Source organism: Thamnophis elegans, chromosome 2, assembly GCF_009769535.1.
Source record: "Thamnophis elegans isolate rThaEle1 chromosome 2, rThaEle1.pri, whole genome shotgun sequence".
NCBI classification, from domain to species: domain Eukaryota; kingdom Metazoa; phylum Chordata; class Lepidosauria; order Squamata; family Colubridae; genus Thamnophis; species Thamnophis elegans.
In genome coordinates this window covers 100,182,412-100,203,015 of record NC_045542.1, presented here as the reverse complement: position 1 = coordinate 100,203,015, position 20,604 = coordinate 100,182,412, and the positions used below count along the sequence as shown (strand labels likewise).

General features: G+C 39.9%; 2 protein-coding genes across 3 annotated transcripts in view; both read left to right on the top strand.

The window, feature by feature from the left end:
* The first annotated feature begins 5,838 nt into the window (after positions 1–5,838).
* On the top strand, positions 5,839–8,946 carry GPX1 (glutathione peroxidase 1). The gene is made up of 2 exons (XM_032212289.1): positions 5,839–6,213; positions 7,976–8,946. Exons 1-2 carry the CDS (start codon positions 5,983–5,985, stop codon positions 8,324–8,326), a joined length of 582 nt encoding a protein of 193 aa, XP_032068180.1. The 5' UTR covers positions 5,839–5,982; the 3' UTR covers positions 8,327–8,946.
* Positions 8,947–15,413: 6,467 nt separating this feature from the next.
* The window catches only part of USP4 (ubiquitin specific peptidase 4), a 39,776-nt gene continuing 34,585 nt past the window's right edge, over positions 15,414–20,604 (top strand). Inside the window, exons 1-3 of one of the 2 annotated variants that reach the window (XR_004254718.1) lie at positions 15,414–15,627; positions 15,992–16,119; positions 18,094–18,224. Coding sequence is in view for 1 of the 2 variants with exons in the window: in XM_032210026.1 (XP_032065917.1) it covers positions 15,473–15,627; positions 15,992–16,119; positions 18,094–18,224 (414 nt within the window). In the remaining variant the exon portion in view is untranslated. The remainder of the gene's footprint in view (positions 15,628–15,991; positions 16,120–18,093; positions 18,225–20,604) is intronic. The other variant, XM_032210026.1, reaches the window with a different exon arrangement.

The following is a 20,604-nucleotide window of genomic DNA, read 5'->3' as shown; positions in this document are numbered from 1 at the left end:
TGGCGTGTGTATCTCAAGATTATATTTCAGTTTGAATTTCTGCTTTGCTAATAAAAGCAAGCCAGTTTGGATTAATACTTAGAAAGCTGGTGGAAAAACACTCTAGAAGATCACGTATTCCTTTGCAGCTGTAAAGTTCACTCAGTGGTTATGGGCGTATCATATCTTTCTTGCCCTAACCTTTTTTCTCAGATTATAAAGGTTATGGGAAGCTGGTATTTTTTGCTCCATAAGACACACTCCTGTTTTGGCCTCCACTCGTCCCATTTTTGGCCTCCGTATGCCCTGTTTTTGGCCTCTGTGGATCCTGTTTTTGGCCTCCTTCATGGGGGTTGAAAACAAGGCTCGTGAAGGCTAAAAACGGGGCACGGGGAAGCCAAAAACAAGATGTGCGAGAGCCAAAAATGGGATGCATGTAGGCTGAAAACAGGGCACGCAGAGACTGAAAACGGGGCATGCAGAGGTCGAAAATAGCCAAAGGATGGAGGCCAACAGGTGGGTGGGGCTTCAGCAATATTTGCTCAATAAGACATACAGACATTGCCACCCAATTTTGGGAGACAAACAAGTGCGTCTTATGGAGCGAAAAATACGGTAATCAAAATTCAGATGCTTGGCAAGGGGTTCATATTTATGACAGTTGCAGTGTCTGGAGTCATGTGATCAGCTTTTATGACCTTCTGACAAGCAAAGTCAATGGGGAATCCAGATTCACTAAACAACCATATTATTAACTTAACAAATTCACTTAACAACTGTAGCAAGAAAAGTTGTAAAATGGGGGCAAACTCACTTAACAAATGTTTCACTTAACAACATAAATTTGGGACTCAGTTGTGGTTGTAACTTGAGGTCTACCTGTACCACTTCTTAGCTATCTTTACTACTTCCTCTACTGCAAAGCAAAGATGGCCTAGGACTTCAGTGGCATGTCAGGTGGCAATTATTGCACGAATCCTGCTTTGGACAGTAAGATCAACCATGTTTATCCATAATCCATAACCCACTTTGCAATTTTTTTCACAAATAAAACACATCTACGTCAAACTTAAAATCCTGTGTAGTACCGCATCTCCACCTTGCTCCATATTGGCTGGGGAATTCTGGGAATTGTAGTCTACACATCTTAAAGTTGCTAAGTCTGAAAAACAGTTATTTCTCAAACTCTGACCTGTGAGAGGAGGGGTTAGTCCAAGGATGATCCAAAGCTTTATTTTAGGATCCTGAAATGCCTTCTAATTGTACCTGCCAAATACTGGCCACAGAATTACCTCCCATTGTGAAGCAAGATATTTTAGCCGGTCACATCTACCTGATCCACTAGAGTGGGAAGCAAGGAATGCTATGGGTCCGGTCCCCAAGAAGATACATCTGGTAGGACCCAGCAGAAGGGCCTTCTCCGTGGTGGCTCCCTCTCTGGAACATCCTCCTCCTGGAGATTAGACTGCCCCCCCTCTAATACTCTTTTGGAAGGCCCTGAAGACGTGGTTCTGCCAGAAGGCCTAGGCAACACAGAGCAGGATGGAACCCATTGAATGGCTAATATAAATGTGTGTTGTTGCCGGGCAGGGGGTTATTATTTTATTATTATTTTCTTACTATTTTCCTTTTTATATATATATTGTTTTTATGTCCTTCTAAGCCACCTTGAATCTTCATGTGCAAGTGGGTGGCAGTATAAATTTTCTAAATAAATAAATAAATACAGCAAAAGAGTGTTGGTCTAAACACCAGTGAGTTCTTATCCTGCCTTGGGCATGAAAGCTGGTTGGGTGACTTTAATCCAGGCACTTTATCTCAGCCCAACTCACCTCACAGGGTGATTGTTGTAGGGAAAACAGGAGAAGGAAGGAGTATTAAGTATGTTTGTTGCCTTGAGTTACAGATAAAGGTGGAATAAAAATCAATATTAAATAATATTTTATATATATATATATATGTATGTATGTATGTATGTGTATGTATGTATGTATATGTGTGTGTGTGTGTGTATGTGTATGTATGTATGTGTGTGTGTGTGTGTACACACACACACACATATATATATATATATATATATATATATGTATATGTATATGTATATGTATATGTATATGTATATGTATATGTATATGTATATGTATATGTATATGTATATGTATATGTATATGTATATGTATATATATATATATATAATTTCAGCTACAAATCCTGCAATGGTGCAGGAAAAAGTAATATGTGTATATGTGTTTGTGTATATATATATATGAAATGTACTTGCCCATTTTGCATTCTCTCCTTTTCCCCTGATTGCGACTTTCAAGGGTTCCCCAAATTAAGAGGTCTTGGCAGGAAAAAAAAGTTACCCAACTCTACGCTAACACAATAAAGGGAAACTCCCAAAGCCTGTTAAGGGAAGTACATTTATGTTCGCCTTGCTGAGAAACATCTTCCAATTGCCTCTTTTTCTAAAAAAATGTTACTACAAATGTTATAACACGGTGAACTATTATCTAGAAGGGAACCCAGGTTGGATGGGCTTAATATTTGAACAGGAGATCACCCATTAAAAAGCCCAAGTGTCATACATTAGACTTGGAAGTTGGAAAAACATCCCACCAGAAAGCAATGGCAAGTCACCTCCATCATATACCCAAGAAAAGACCAGATGGGTCTGTCCATGTAATTAGAAGGAATTGAGCTCAACCTGGAGGATTCCACATCTGTCAGAGGCAAAAAAAAAAATCAGGTCCACATGTGAAGGTCCAAATTAAACTGATTTATTGCTAAAAAGTCAATATACAAGAATCTTAACTTTAACAGTTACCACCTGCTTGAAGTTATATATGGGTTAACAGAAGTAAAACCTGGGTTGAACTTAATCTGCTTATGGCTGCATAGGGATTCAAGGCTGAGCCTTCTATTAACTCTGACCCCACGTTCTGCCACTCCTCCTACAACCTCAGACATATCAGGCTGTTCCATCATGCAGGAGTTGATGGGGAATATTCATTTATTAATATATTTATTTTGCAATAGTCTTAAAGAGCAGCAATTTTCTGAGATGCAGAACAGCATACAGTACAATTAAAAACAAGGTCTTTACATAAGGAAAACAAGGTGGTTGCTTAAGTAACTGTCTTAAATACCTTCCGAGGGGTACATGAGTTCCTTTAGGGCAGGAGTCCCCAACATCCAGGCTGTGGCCTACTATCAGGCTTTCAGCCCTTCGGAACCAGGCTGCAGAAGTGCGTGTGTGCATGTGTGTATGAGCATCCACACTTGCATGAGCAGCAGGCATGCGTGTCTGCTGCTCACACAAATTGAGCTGTGTCTGTGTGTGCACTTGCCCCCCATTTGTGCAGAACCATTCCCACTTTCCTCTTCCTGGACAGTCCACAAAGCTGGAAAGGTCAGAGAACCCTGCTCTAGGCTAACAGTTTAGTTCTTTATATTCATAAAAATGACAGAACCCCCAAGAGATTTCATTTATCATAGATTTTCATATCTATGTTTATGCATTAGAACTTAAAAATGAGAAATTTTTAAATGTTAACTCTGCAGATCCTGTAACAGGGGCTTAGGGACACATACAAACCCATGAGTCTCCATATCACAATTTGAAGACCAGTGCTCTTAGGAAAGCATAGCCAAAATGCAGGGGCAGCAACAGAAAAGGCCTGACTTCTGGTCCACACCCCTATTTCACATGGGACCTTCCACACACCCTGTTCTTGATTGCTACCCCAAGAGGGAGATTCCAATTTGAGGAGGTAGCTCCTAATGTAACACAGCAACACAGCAGACAAGGTTTTATAGGTGATGACCAGCATTTTTAAGTGGGCTCAGAAGCTACTGGTAATCAATGCAGTAAATATAACATGATAGTAACTCTACTAGTAGAGTAGTACTACTAGTAGTTACTAGTAGTAATAGTAACTCTACTATTATAGGTCTGTCTCATTCTGACCACCTGCAGCATCCTAGTCACCTTAAAAAGCAAATCCATATACAACACACTGCATTAGTCCTATCATATAGGGTTCATGAGTTAACATTGCCCTGATTTTGTTGTCCAAGTAAGGCCATAACTGATGTGTTAGCTGAAGATAGATACAACCTCTGCCTCATCTTCAAGTAGGAGTCAGGATCCCAAGTCACAAAACAGCTTCTTCAGGTAGCACACAACCTGCCAGGCGGCCCAACTTGTTGACTTAGGAAAGAAATTCTCTCAACTGTATTTGTAGTGAAAAGGTTACTTTTACTAATAGCCAAGTGGTTACAGGAGCAAAGCCAGTTCTAAGAATCTGCATGTGAATATTCCCTAGTTAAGTTTCCCTTCTATGTTCCACCCCAGAACAGGGTTTTCCAGTCACATTCAAAGATGATGTTTTGCTAACTGTCCCTGCACCGGTTGGGCAGATGGACAGGAATTGGATTCCATTCCCAGGATCTTGGGATGTATCAGGACAGGACGAAGATCCCTTTTAATTTCTCTATCTCCCCATTGCTCCCTCACTCCATGACTTATGGCAGATAGGTATCTAGCAAAGCATAGTGAGTGAAGGATTGCAGTTCCAATGCAACCCAATTGACCGTAACCATCATCGCCAATTAACACATGCTGTAAACCTATAGATTTCTTAAAGCAGTGCAATGATTGTCAGAAAAAGAATGGTAAGGTTTGGTCTGATATGTCTGCTTGAATCCAAAGTATGATTAAGACGGAGTATAAATCCAGAGTGAACTAAACTGAGTGACTCTAAAAGATGAAGTGGCTGACAGTTGTTCCACAAAACCTTTACATATTTTTATGTAATGTATACATAACTTTACAATGTATCAGAACTCAATATAATTAATGTAACAAACATATCTTAAAATAATAGAATGCAATAATAAACAATATTAAAAGGAAATAAAATACAACCAGAAGGACGGGTTGTGAAAAAAGAGGGATTCATGCACTGCATTAAGATATAACATAGTGTTTGGCTTAGTACATTGTCCTAAGCCACTGTAGTTTATGCTTGTTATATAAAACAAGATACACACACACAATTCTTCCTTTCTTCTTAAGAGTTCAGGGTGCCATGCCCAGTACTTCCTCCTTCAATTGTATCCTCACAACAAACAGTCTTTAACTATAGTGAATCCAGTGAAATGTGGTTTCTTCATACATCATGGTTAAGGTATAGCGTAGTGCAATTTACAAACTCAAAAAGCAAAAAGTCTGAGCAAACAAATTTCTGACCTCTACATTACCAAAGCCCATAGCAAGTCCCACTTATATAAGCCAGGTATGTCACAAAGGCAAAAATGTTTTTAAAAAAGTAAAATGCGTTTTAGATATTTCTGCATTTTTTGAGCCTTGAAATCTGAATCCTTCCAGCCTCTGCCCCCATCAAATATTTACGGCTTTAAGGATAAAAGTGCCAGGAGCTGGATTGTCCCTGGAAGCAAATTAGCAACTAGTGAAAGGTCCTAGCATCGCTTTCAGACTCCTGTACAGTAGTAATCTGCTGCTGGGATTTGCTAATCGACCTTGCAACGACCTTTCCCGAGAAAGGAGCGCCGAGAAGTTGGCACTTGTCCCAAGGGTTTTCAGGCTACGTGACTATCCTTGGCCCTTTTTTTCCTTATCCTTTTTATGACAAAAGGGGGCTGGGAAAGTACTGTTTACCGTATGATCTCACTTGGCAAGTAATAAAATGGCCGTTTCCCTTTATGAAAACTTAAGACTAGGCCTCTTTCAATGTTTTGATTAATTTAAACCAAAGCACCACCGACCGCAAGAACAAAACAGCTCCTTTCCATCATCTCTTTTCAAATAATGGGAATCACGCATGCCTGGCGTTCTCGTAGCGGGAGGAGTAGCTTAAAGTGGCCGCAGCCGCTTCGAATTGGGAGAACGGAGCAGGGTGGAGCCGACGCTGTGCTTTTAAACGATGCAAAATTGCGCGTTGCCCGCGCAGTTCTTGCAGGTCCTCCCGTACCGTTGCAATGGCTGGTGTTTCGAGGTATGCGCTGGCCGGCATGAAGGCGGTCCAGCTAGGGACTTCGGAGCCCATTGATCTGGGCTCGCTGCAGGGAAAGGTGTTGCTGGTTGCCAACGTGGCTTCGCTCTGAGGCACAACGACCCGGGACTTCACTCAGTTCCGTGAACTGCAGGAACGTTTCGGGTCTAAAGGACTCACCGTCCTCGCTTTCCCCTCTAACCAGTTTGGTCACCAGGTAAGGTATCCGCGGGTGACAAGCCTTGGGGGCGGAAGAGCTCGTTCCGCTGTTGGTGAAAAAAAGGCAGCCTCGGAGCTCCTTCACTATGGAGTCCCAAAGGTGCTTTATTATTTCTCTCAAGAGCCAACTGGTCTTTCTGGTTTTTCTTTGAAGACCTTTCGCTTCTCATCCAAGAAGCTTCTTCAGCTCTGAGCGAAAGAAGCTTCTTGGATGAGAGCTGAAGAAGAGAGCTTGGATGACTGAGAATCTCCATAGACCTTTCGTTGTGGAGCAGTTTTTGAAAGTTGAGCGAGACGAAGGTTGCGTGAATGGTCGCAATCCTAGGCTTGTAGAGGCTCGCTTTAGGAGCGGGAGTGTAGGCTCTTGAAAACATTCCTAGCTGCAAACAAGACTATATGGCCTGTTTGGAGATGTTAGAAAAGTACAACAGTTTGAAGATGGTTTTTTTTTAATTACTTCCGTGTTTCCAGAAGGTTCTGACCGGCTGAGGGTAATCAAAGCCCTCGGATAGAAATAACTAAACCCACCGGTAAATTTACGCAGATATTGAAAGTGGGGGCTCCGTTGCCTTAGCTTCTCTTGGAAAGGCTCGTCCTTAAGGTCCTCTCAGGGCGTGGGAGTTGTCTGGTGGGGAAGGGTGTGTGTGACTTATTCTCTGTGATGCATTGAAGTCCCAACAGGAAATAATGCGCAACAATTCAGAGTGGGTGCCTTGGAGAACTGCTTTACACTCCGGAGAAAAAGACATAAACCAAGTATTATTGCACAATTGCCTTGCTTTCCCTATTAGGATAATTACTCTGAAGTTATGCAGTGGAGGGTCTAGTCATTTTTACAATCTTTCCCATTGTACAAATTCTCTAGGGGAAAATGGTTTTGTAGAATTTAGGCTTCTGCATGTTGGTCTGGGGTAACAAGATTTATAGAAGTTACCAATTATTTGAATTAGAGAAGAGAAAAAAAACTTTGCAAATCAGTTCTTTCTATGAGATAACAAATGTAACTTTAAACTACTAATATCTAGGTTTGATATATGCAGGTTCTTCTTTTGGACTGGAATGAGGCAGGTACAGTGACGAGCAGCCTAACCAGCAATTAAAATATATGCTTTGCAAACGATGAGATACATCAAACTTGAATAAGTTTATAACTTTTCAGAAGCGAACTGTGACCCAAAGATTCCAACCTAACTTATTCCAGTGCTAAATTGTGCTACTTTCTGCAACTTGCCTGTGGAAATTCTCAGTAAAGACATCTTGTAGCTGCACTAAGAGGAGCATGTAGGAGGATTTATAACAAAAAAATGACATCACTGCAAAAATAGGATCTAAGATGTGAAAGTACATTAATAGGAGCGATGCAGATATTAAGGATAGAGGAAAGTCATGTGTTAGTGAAGTTAATACTTAGCAACATCACTTGTATCACTGGAGCAAATTACTTGGCTTGATAGTTTTTCTATAGGTGTGCATAAGGAGTTAGTATTGGGTAATTCAATTGCATTAGGCAGAATCACTAACTGAAATATTGTTTCTGTGCACCACTTGATTTCAGAAGCTGCATAACTACCATAACAGATAAAACTTTGAAAAAAGCACCTGTAGGTGAAATAATTGATATTTTCTGGGTAAAAATATTTGCACTGCAGCATAGCTAATAGAAGAAAAAGGTGGCTGTATTGTGAAACAATTGGCAGCTCTGCTAATGCTATAATGATCATGTCTGGATGTAAATCGTATGCCTTTCTGCCTTGTTACAGGAAAATGCCACCAATGAAGAGATCCTGAATTCCCTGAAATATGTCCGTCCAGGCAATGGCTATGAGCCCAACTTCCCTGTGTTTGAGAAGTGTGAAATCAATGGGGAAAAAGCTCATCCTCTCTTCAAGTTCCTGAAAGAATCATTGCCTGTCCCACATGATGATCCTGTGTCTCTGATGACCGATCCAAAGTTCATAATTTGGTCTCCTGTGTGCCGCAGTGACATCGCATGGAATTTTGAAAAGTTTCTCATTGGTCGTGATGGGGTGCCTTTCAAACGATACAGCAGAAAATTTGAAACTATCAAGATGAAGGATGACATTGAAAAGCTGCTTCAGCAAAAAGTCTAGATTGGACCAGATAAAATCTTGATAAAACTTCCCTACATCTTTGCTTTGATCTAGGTTTTTAAAAGTACATAATGGTACCCATAATGTAAATTTAACTATAACTTTCCATGTTAAACTAAATTCATAAATCTAGAAAATGTAGAAGATAGTTGCTTTATATATTGTAGCAGCAAAGCTGCTCTGTGATATAAAGTAAACTTATAACTCTTCTTAAGGCTTAAGGCTTACTCAGGACAGTCATTGGTCTGAAGTTCATATTATGGGTGTCATTAACCTCTGATGTAGCAGAGAGAAAATTTGTTTTAACCAATCTGCAAATCATTCAAACGAAAGGGAATAGAACTGAAGTGTACTTAAAAAGATTTCTACAATGTGAAGTAGTCTTAAATGTTGTGCTCTTGTCTACATTTCTTGTTTTGCTGTGATTCACTAACTGTTCTGCTGGTAAGATTCCACTCTCCATCAAAATTTTATTTATGATGGTGCTTCTTCTAAATACTTGATAAGCACCTGATGTACTTTTAAAATTTTGCGTGTGAAGTTGTAAATTATAGCAAGTAGAACAGTTTGGAATCTGCTTTCCATGCCACCATGCACCAATAAAATCTTGAAACTGTTAACTATTCAGTGTCCCTGAGTCCTTTCAAACTATTTCAGTCTGGTTTATGTTTTATAAATTTTTTATTATTTTATTTTATTTTATTGTTTAAATATGTTTTATTTTCATTTTCATTTCATACAGTCACATATATACTGTGCATAACGGGGGCCATATAACATTGAACAATAAACACAGCCATTCTTGTCAACAATACCCCCCAAAATACAAACCCAATATACCACTTCAACCCTCCATACACCCTTTCTTTCACCCCCCTCCAACTTTCCTTTCTTCCCTCCAACATTCCCCTCTACCCTACTTCCCCTCCCCCTCTATCACTCCTCTCTCCCAATACACTCCCTCCCTTCCATCTCACCCTCCCTCCAATCCTCTCTCCCACCCTCTCTACCCCTCTTTCTTCTTTCCCTCTGCTCCTCCCTTCGGTGTATTTCTACTATCTATCAATATATTCAATATATTGATATGTTTTATAAATTTTATAGCCCATCCAACCTTGAGATTCCAGGCAGCCATATAACAGTATAAATATCAGTTAAAATTGAGGAAAAATAACAGATTCTATAAAACATTCATCTGAAGTTGAAAGCCTGGGGGACGAGGTTTTGATAGCTTCTCCCTCCTAGCTTTTATAAGGTACTATAAGACTGGGTACAGAGCTCCAGAGAAGTAGCCCTTGAGAGGCTTCATTCACATCCTGTTAAACATTTCTGCAGGGTTGGGGGTAGTGTACCTCTCAGCAAGATATCACTGGTTGGGCAGAGTTAATCTTGAAAGTGATGCCTAATACAGCTGTAAAGAGTTTTATAGGTGATAATCATTCTGAATTCTCTCAGCCCTTGGAAAGAGGCAAGGGCAACCTTGTGAAAACCTTGTCAAGAAAACTGGAGATTTGTCCAGACAGTTGCCAGGAATCAAAATCTTATTTATAGACACATATAATCACCTTATAGGAAGTAGTAGCAATATATACTTGATTTTGGCTGACCAACCTTTAAAATCCAAGAAGAGCTGGACCTATGAATACTGCATTGGAGATTACCAAGCAATTCTAAAGATATAGCCTAAAGAAGAAGGTCATAACAAGCCATTTCCATGTTCCAATAAAGTATCAGTGACTCTTCAGCTCAAGAGTATTTATCATCATCATTTACAAGCAAAGTATAACATTACATGCAAAACAAGCAAATAACTAATAGCAACTCCAAAATCCACATAAATCAAAGGTTGATCAAATTTGGGAAATTATAGTTCTAGGCAGCAAATGAGTTTCTCTGGAGGGATAGTTTCAAAATGTTCAAAATATTAAGGCAATTGTTTGTGGTTTACACAACTAGTTTGCAAGAATACTAGCAAGACGGGTGGCAAATTTAATAAATCATTTACTACTACTACCTAACACTAAATATTTTAGGCACCATGTATCATGAGACACCAAAAGATCTCTCAAAATAGGAAATATAAGATCACATTTCTTGGCATAAGAAATCCTAAGACAAGGCAAAAATGCTGAAATGTGAAATTTGGTGGGTTTTGTGATGACTTTACATTTTTTATTTTGTAAATAATACCAATGCCATTCTAAAATATATGAAATGATGACTGCAGGTACTGCATTACAAATTCCTACCATATCAGGTATTACAAAGGACTTTAATGAAGGAGAATGGCGAAAACAATTATCTTCAAACTTTGAGAATTTATGGCCTTCAGGAAATTAACAGGGCCTCTCCCTACAATTATTCTGTCACTGACTAAGGAAAAGAAATATTAGCTGTAGTCAAGCATCAGATGGAGGGGAAGAACAAATAAGTTCTCCATCTTGTATTTGGAAGAGACATTTTAGATTGGAAAGTTCATCATAGCTTACAGACTACTTGTGTACTTAAGCAAAGATGGACATTTTCATATAATATGACTGATTCAGGTAAGTAATTTACTCAATGTTCTTATAACAAAGGAAATAAAGGCTAGATTAGTTGTACTTAAGTGATAATATTTACAGCATTTTCTTTTTCTGTCTACACTATTACTAAAGCAAGACAGTTAAATGAGTTTTGTCTTATTTTACAACCTTTCTTACCATGGTTGTTAAATGAATCACTGCAGGTGTTAAATTAGTAACATGGCTGTTAAGTGAATCTGGTTTCCCGATTGATTTTGCTTGTCAGAAGGTGCAAAAAGTGATCACATGACCCTGGGTAACTGTAATAATCATAAATATGAGCCAGTTGCCAAGTGTCCAAATTTTGATCATGCGATCAAAAAGGCTATAACTAGTAAGTGTGAAAAATGGTTATAAAGTCACTTTTTTCAATGCCATTGTAACTTGGTCACTAAACAGAAGGTTGTAAGTCGAGGACTACCTGTATGTCTATAAGTGGGAAAAATGATGTGTCATAGAGCAAAACCTTTTTAACCCAAGATACCTGAAATGAAGTAGTTTACAGAATGCATCCAAAATCCAGGATCCATGATTCCTGTGGAACTGAAATTTGGCAAATTTTATAAAATATTTTATGCCATAATACAAAATATCTTAAGCCTTTTAAGATACGCAAACTTCAATTCCTAGAATTCCCCAGCCAATCAAAATCAGGAAGTAATAGCCTGCCTAACATTTTTTTTATTATGACTCCATTTGATGAGTTTATTTTTTTTAATACCTTTTTTGCTGTACACCGCCCAGAATCATTTGTAAGATGGATGGCCGTATAAATTTGATAAATGACAAACATAGCTGTTGTCCAATAAATATATTTCTGATATATACAGAGCCATCAGTACAGGAGAGAAGACTATCTAAATTGAGTAAATGAACAAGACAAGCATCAGTTTCCTGTATTGATTACTTTGTTTATATCCTGCCTTGAGTTATTTTTACAAATATATTTATTTATAAAACAAGGCAAAAGAAAAAAATAGCATTCTCAACATTAATGGATGTTTGCTTACTATGCTATCTGGTTGCCATCTACTGATCATATTTGCCTGACACACTACCGTAAACATACCCAACACACCTTCCTCCTCAAACCAAAGCAACAGCCCTATGAGACTGGTTAGGAAAAAGTGCTGCTGTATATTAATGGTTTAAGCCAATCATACCATAAGAACTATGTCTTTCAACTACCTGGCTTAATGTGCTTTGTGCACATGGCAAGTACAAAAGAAAAAGGCAAGTGTACAAGTCATAGGGCATATTGGTTAAAGCACCAGGTTAGAAATCAGGAGACTGTGAGTACAGGTCCCCACCTTACATATGAAAGCCACCTGGGTGATTTTAAGCCAGTCGTTCTCCCTCAGCCCAACTCATCTCACAGGGTTATTGTTCAGGATAATTGTTTAGGAGGAAAGAGTATTAGATATGTTTGCTGCCTTGAGTTATTTATAAAATAAGGCAAAAGAAAAAAATAGCATTTTCAATATTAATGGATGTTTGCTTACTATGTTACCTCGTTGCCACCTACTGATCATATTTCCCGGACACACTACCACAAACGTGCTAGCCAAGTTTTAGACAAGTGTGTTATGCAATCCATATCCTGTAATTAAAGGCTTGGGATTCTGAAGAAACTGTAAATTACTGCATGGGTTAATTATAAAACCTGTAGTTAAGTTAAACAAAGAATCATATGGGAATAAAGCCTATTTATTCAGTCAGTCGGTCAGTTTCCATAAACTGCCTATCTCAACCAAGTGACACTACAGTAAACCAAGAAACAGGGCCCTTAACACATTCAGAACCTCAGGCCAGGGTACATAGCCAGTTTTTTAGAGTCTTGCAAAAGATGTCTCAGGGTTGAGACATCCTAATATCCAAGGGGGGAATATTCTACAGAGAATGCATTTTTATTCCACCTTTTCATGTGCAACTCAAGGCCACAAACATACTTAATGTATGTATATTTTCATGCTTAAGTGAGGCCTAGAAGTCATGGTTTTCCGGCTTCTAGATCAACATCTTCACCACTACGTAAAACTGGACCATAGTTATCTTTGGGCTGTTCGCGCTTTTCACCAATCACGAGGACATCGAGTGCCTAACATCACTTGTGCCGAATTAACTGAAAAATGAAAAGTCTATAGATTTTTTTTCAGTCATCTAGGTCATGGCTGTCCCAAAGGTGCTTATTCTGGAGGCAACTGGACTTTCTTTTTCTTTGAAGACATTTTGCTTCTCATCCAAGAAGTTTCTTCAGCTCTGACAGGATGGTAGGGAATGGAAGGATTTATGCTCGTTGCAGACAGCTGGTCATTTGTATCCCTTTAAAGAGTTGAGGCCACTGGGAGGTTATCTGTGTCCTCAGGGTCACCTGAGTAATGCTAATTGTTCCTGTATTTTTTTTTAAATGACTGAGGATTTCTACAGACTTTTAGGTATGCAATTTGGAATGAATACCCTTGGAATGATGTGGGGAGTAGGAACGGATTTCCAAAGTGCTTCAACGACCCTCTCAAACAGCGGTTCTCAACCTGTGGGTCGCGACCCCTTTTGGGGTCCAATGACCATTTCACAGGGGTCGCTGAGACCAGCGCAACTCTAAAATTTAGACTCCACCTTGCATTCCTTGAAATCCCCGCGGATGGGCTCCAAAATGGCCATGCAGAGCATTGCTGCAGCTCCACACCGCAAAAAACATAGGTGCACGTGCACACCCCATACAATTAGCCTCGGAGACTTCATAATGGAGGGAAAGTGTTCCTGCGAGGGAGGAAGGGGCTTAGGTCCTGTTCCAGGCTGTAATTGTGCAGGGCGTGCGCACGGCTATGTTTTCCACACCGCTGCCAAGTACTTTTAACTATACCTGTCATCAAGAGCCAAGCTCAGGAGCCTGAATTGGCCCCATTCACACAATGAAAACCTGCTTGTTAAAAGTACCATAAGCCATGCACAAAGGGAAAGAGCAAAAAAAATGCAATGCAAGATAACAATTTAAAAAATGATACAAGTGGAATTATTATTAGAAATAAAATGCAACAAAATGTAACAAAATATAACAAAATGATATGTATGAAAATATAAAGTTGGGTTTCCTGAAATGCCATCCCAAGAACCCATCAGAGAAAGTAAATAAACAAGGGCAACAACGGAAAGGAGGAAAAATGAGCATGGAAAGGAAGAAAGGGTAAAGCAGAGGGAGTAAAAGAGGGGAATCCAGAGTAGGAGAGAGGGTAAGAAGGAGAAGAGAGGAGGGGAGGAAAGGGGAGGAAGGAGGGAGGAAGGAGGAGGGAAAGGAAGAAAGGGTAAAGCAGAGGACGCAAAGGAGGGGAAATAAGAGTAGGAGAGAGGGTAAGGAGGAGGAGAAGAGAGGAGGAGGGGAGGAAAGAGGGGAAGAAGAAGGGAAGAAGGAGAGGAGGAAAGAAGGCAGAGAAGGGAGGTAGAGAAGGTAGAAGGAGCATGGTTGTTGCAAAATAAAATGGGGTGGCAAGAAAGTGATCCAAATTGTAGTCTATATATTTGTAAGAAAATAATGATAAATGATTAATGATGATGATATAATTAATGGTAATTATAAGAGTGTATATTTGTGAATGAACTTGAAAGAGAAAATAAAAAAACTTTAAAAAAATAAAAATAAATAATGCACGACGTTTGCCCAATAAATTAAAAAGTTTACCACCACCACCAAGGTTAAGAGCAGTCCTGCAAACAACCACAAACCAGGTTGAAGATCCATCCCGGCAGGGTGAGCAAGTTTGTGAATGCAGCTGCAGGCAACTTAGTTAAGGAGGCTGTGGGAATAAAGCCTCTGTGTGTGTGTTTGTGTGTGTGTGTTTGTTTGTGTATGATTGTATAGGTTATCCAGCCACAAGGATGATTCTTTTCAGACCCAAAATTTAGCAGACAAGATGTTGGCTGCCTCTATAAAAAATGATGTGGAGACTCTAGTGTAGAAAAAGTGCAAAGAAGAGCAACCAAGAGGATTAGGGGACTGGAAGCTCAAACATATGAAGAACAGTTGCAGGAAGTGGGTATGTTTGGTTGAATGAGAAGGAGGAGGTAAGGGTGATATGATAGCAGTCTTCCAATATCAATATCTACATTACGATTCATAACAGTAGCAAAAGTACAGTTATAGAGTAGCAACCAAATTTATGGTTGGGGGTCACCACAACATGAGGAACTGTATTAAAGGGTCGCGGCATTAGGAAGGTTGAGAACCACTGCTCTAAAAGGATGCAAATGACCAGCAGTTCTTGAGTGAGAAGCGAAAAAGGCCAATTGCCTCCTGAAAAACCACCTTTGGCTCAAAAGTGACGCGACGGAGGCGAGGGCTTTCCAAAGTGCGGGGCGGGAAGCCCCCACCGCGTCCCGAAAGAACGAGGCTGGCTTCCGTTACTTGGAGAGAGACAGAACGCCGTCCTCGAGCCTCCCGGGTTACGTAACCAGGCCTCCGCCCCGAAGAAGGATCACCTTCCGCGGACGTCGCCTGACCGACGTTCTCAACCCGAACAACGTCGCGCCTGCGCAGTGGCCTTTCGGTGCGCTCCCCAGCGAAGAGGAGGCATTTCCGCGGTTGAGGATGGCCGGCCGGCCGGCAGGGCGCACAGTCATGGCGGCGGCCGAAGTAGGATTAGAGGGCGGAGGAGCCCCTACTGGTTTAAGGCCGGAGGCCGCCATGCAGCGCGCTGAGCTTATGCCACTTCTGAAGACGGCTCTGCGGCCGGGAGAATCCTGGTGAGCCTGCAGCCGGGTTGGGGGCCAGCGGCGAGAAGGAGGCCGCGAGGGCGGCTTATTCCCGGCCCGTCCTCTGGTGTCAGGTTCAGGGCAAGGCCGTCCGCCCCCCCCCCCTCCGTACTCCCGTCCGCCGACACTGTGGCCGCTGATTTCTGAAGGAGGCCGCGTTTGAGGCGGGCGCGGGGGCCGCCTTGGAGCGCTCGGTTTCTGTTCCGAAAAGGTCTCGGAAGCCTCAGCTGTTCGTTGATGAATCATTCTCGTGCTTCCTTCGCTCCTTCGGGGTTTTTTGGTCCCCCCCCCCCATCTTCTCTCCATCTCTGGCTTTTGGTTTTTTTAAAGTATATATATCTTGCTTTTGTGGCAGGTATTTGATTGACAGTCGGTGGTTCAAGCAGTGGAAGAAATATGTGGGCTTTGAAACTTGGGATTTGTACAACGTTGGAGAACCCAACCTCTTCCCAGGACCAGTTGACAACTCTGGACTTTTTACCGGTAAGAATTACCCAGAACTGATTTTGAAAAGCACTCAAAAAGGGGAAGGCAGGTGATCCTATGTCAGTTTTGAGTGCATTAGATCCTCCTGCAGTTAAAACTAGTTAAAATGTTCTAATGTTTACTAGACCAGATACTAACAGGGACAGATAAGAAACTAATAAAATATATAGTTATTAAGTATTAAAACGGAAGATGAAAAATGAAAGGAGACAATGATAATATGGGCTAAAAACTTTGGACAGAGGTAACTGGCAGAAATTATGGCATAGGAATTAGAAATTAACGATGTCAACGGCATATAAAGAAAACTTACATAAAATGTTTTATAGATGGCACTTCTCACCCTCAAGATTGGCAAAGATGTTTAAGAACATGTCAATTAAATGCTGGAAATGCCATCAGATACCTGGTTCGTACTATCATATGTGGTGAACATGCCCAAAAGCAAAAAAAAATGAACAAAACACCTTACAGATGATAATGTGATTAAAAAATATTAGAATGTGCAGAAATGAATAGATTAACATTTGCAATTAAGGAAAAGGAACAAACTGAATTATTATAGGGAATTTATTTTATCAATGGTTAGATAAGAAAAACAGAAGTTAGAAACATAGAGATATAAGAAAAAGATTAATGAAATAAGGGAGATTGGTTAAAATAGAGAAGTAAATATTATGATTACTATTTTTATTATTGTAGAATTAATATCAGTGTAATGAATATTGTTGTAAACATTATGATTACTATCTTTCAAACTATACCAAGACAATACACTGTTTAATTGAAAATGAAACTTTGACATGTTAAAAAAAACTATTAAAAATGTTCTAATGTTTGAGAACAGATTGCTGCCCCTTGTGATTTTTTTAATGTGGATATGGACCAAAAAACCTCACTTTGAGTATGTGGCAATTATAATTGACCTTGAAAAAACTCTGAAAGTTTTATCAACCTTAAATAAACATTTTATCTATGGCTTCCCATATAACTTTTTCTTTCTTATCATTTCATTACTCTAAGTTATGCTAAGAACTCAAAATTGAATTGTTGATGCCTTTATATTAGCTGTCTTAGTTTGTATAATGCCTGCTTGAAAAAAGGCAAATCTCTCTACATATCTGCTTTTCCTTTTTCTTTTTTTGTACTATTGTTTTTTACCTCAAGGTGGGTTTCTATTGTAGCACATGAAGTGTATTTATAAATCTGAGTTCTCCCATTATAGATACAGTTCTGAAATAGAAATATCCATAGTATATGATGAATTCAGTAGTACATACCAATTCATTACAGGTCATCCTTGACTTAGAGCCACAATTGAGCCCAAAATTTCAATTAATAAGCAAAGCAGTTGTTGTGGGGTTTGCCCCATTTTATGACCTTTTTTGTCACAGCTGTTAAGCAAATCACTGCAGTTAAGTGAATCATGCAGTTAAGTGAATCTGGCTTCCCCCATTGACTTTACTTTGTTGGACACCAGCTGGAAAGGTTACAAATGACAATCACATGACACTGGGACAGCTGTCATAAATATATGTCAGTTGCCAAGTGCCTGAGTTTTGATCATGTGATTATAGGGATGCTGCAGTGTGAAAACTGGTGATAGGTCATTTTTTCAGTGCTGCTGTAATTGAACAGTCCCTAAACAAATGGTTATAAGTTGAGGACTACCTGCATAGATTAAAATAATATAGTAATCCTCACTTAACCCTAATTGGAACTGAAATTTATATCATAAGCAAGAAGTCATTAGGCAGCAGCTGTCATTTTTTGCACAGGAAATCATCACTTGCACCACTGCCCTTCCTTTTCAGCTCCATCATATTACCCTCACCCTGGCTGTTGGGGGCAATTAAATATTCTGCTGGTTCTTTAAAAATTTTTTTCTCTGCAATGTAGTTTGTGTCGAGATTTATTTTGATGTAGTGAATGAAATAGCCCATAGTCCTATGTCCCCTTTTCTTTTTTTAGATTCAGAAACTCAAACTTTAAAAGAGCACCTCATCGATGAATTGGATTATGTACTGGTTCCTACTGAAGCTTGGGATAAACTAGTAAATTGGTATGGTTGTATGGAGGGACAGAAGCCAATTGTGAGAAAAGTAAGTATTTGTGTTCCTTGTATCTCCTAGGCATTTAGAAGATTATAGAGAAGGCTTTTTTGCATATTTACAGAAATTGTATACATTTTCTCTAACTTTGTCAGAGGAAACACACTTTTAAATTATAAATAGCACAACTGATCACATGTAATGTGAATGTAAATTGTAGTGTATGTATTACACTTGGATGTAAAATTGAAGAACTGAAATGGAGAAAGCTGCCTATTTTCAACCAATAGCTAATATAAGATATAAAAAAATTCAGTGCTTGTATATTTAGTTATTAATCTAAACTTCAGAATTAACATAGTGAGGTCCATTACATACTTACTTCCATCTATTGTATATAAAGCAGAGTAAACACATTCATGTAAGGTAATAGATTTTTAAAAAAAATCAAAGATGAAGAAAAGTTTAAAAAACATTCTATTACCTTACATTAATGTATTTTTATATTCTATTGCATGTTGAAGGCTTGCTTTATCTTAAAACCCTAATTCTGAAGCCTTTTATATAGAAGTATTTTAATGGCTTGAAGAGTTAGTTGACTAAATTTCCACATGTCATTGGATTAAAATTGGTTGTTTTTTAAAATTTTATTAAGTCTGTCCCAATATTTGAATGTTCATACTTCATAATTATATGTTTGACATCTGTGTATTAAAAGGAAGGGAAATTTGAGGAATGTGGGAGCATATTGATTTTAATTTGTAGCTTCTTATTAAAGAGGGCTTAATAAAATGGCAAGATGCAACAGTAAACATGGGAGGAACCAGGGACATTCAAAGAAAACTTTGAACAACAAGTAAAGAATAATATGAATATATAACATATTAAATCAAATTCCAGTTGACATGCCTTTTGTCAATTGCAGCATAATGTGGAAGAAAGTAGACGTTCCTCTAATGAGTCTTCTGCTCATAGGATTTTGCCCATAGGATAGCCCAAGAGAATGGATACACCCTTAAATTGCAGTTTAGGGGGCTAATGTCTGTACCTCTGATACCATTATTTTTTCTTTGCATTATCGGAGTTCATAGCATGGGATGCCATGCTATTCTAATTTAGTGCGTGGACTAATGCAGAAACTTTGGTGAAAATATTTCAATTCTACTATCCTATAGAGTGTACCAAGAGACAGAGTTAAGACGTTTTGTGCATTTGGCATTCATGCTGATTATTTCTCCCTTCCACTACCTTGTCTGTTGTTTTCCATTGTGCAGTCTTTATTCTAACTTTGAACACTTTGCCAGCCTGGCAGGGTGCTTTCTACTTTTTGTATGTATCTTTTCTTCCTTTTCTCAGCTTGCATAATTGGACATGACAAGTGTCATAATAGCATTGTCAAATTACAGCCGAAGGCACACAAATATGATTAGGTGCTTTCTTGCTGTTGCAGTTCCTCTGTCTGCTTTTTTTAATCCAATATCATAATTCTGATGTTAAGGAATGCTGCACTGTAGCATCCTCAAAGAGATGTGGAATATGCAGAGTAAATTTTGTTCCTGATATTGTCCATACAATATTTCATTGTTTCCAAGAGCATATCTCTATTTTTGTTCAAGTATGTGGAGAATAAGAGGATAGGTTTTGTTCTGCTTCAGGCTTGGACAGAAAGTACTATTTCAGGGTGTCTGAAATATAAACAGATGGGAACTCCTGTTATTTGTTCATCTCATCCCACTGGCATATCCTCTAAAACAGTGGTCCCCAACCCCCGGTCCGCGGACCGGTGCCGGGCCGTGGAGTACCTGGCACCGGGCCGCGCAGCGGCCGGGGGCCATGATCGCTGCAGCGGCCGGGGGCCATGATCGCTGCAGCGGCCGGGGGCCATGATCGCTGCAGCGGCCGGGGGACATGATCGCTGCAGCGGCCGGGGGCCATGATCGCTGCAGCGGCCGGGGGCCATGATCGCTGCAGCGGCCGGGGGACATGATCGCTGCAGCGCAAAGGCTCCTGGGCCGTGCGCAAAAGCTCCTGGGCCGTGCGCAAAAGCTACAGGGAAGAGAGCCCCGCACTGGTACGCACGTGATATATAAACAATCAATGTGTCGTCGCGAACAACGCCCTTCTACCCCTGCGCGCGCTCAGCGGGCCACGGTAAAATTATCAAAGGCTGACTGGTCCGTGGCAATAAAAAGGTTGGGGACCACTGCTCTAAAAGACTCAGGAAGATTGCTCTTTTGGTCTTCCTAGGTTGTATGCTTGTCTATTCACAGATAACATGTCTCTTGGAGAGCTAACAATCTCCGTTACACACACATACTTAAAGAGATACCCTCAAATCAGATGTATCCAGCCATCAGGAGGATGCAGCTTCCTCAGGGTTTCAAGGAGAGGTGTTTTGCAAGTTCCCCTTCAAAGCTTTTATACTGCCCAT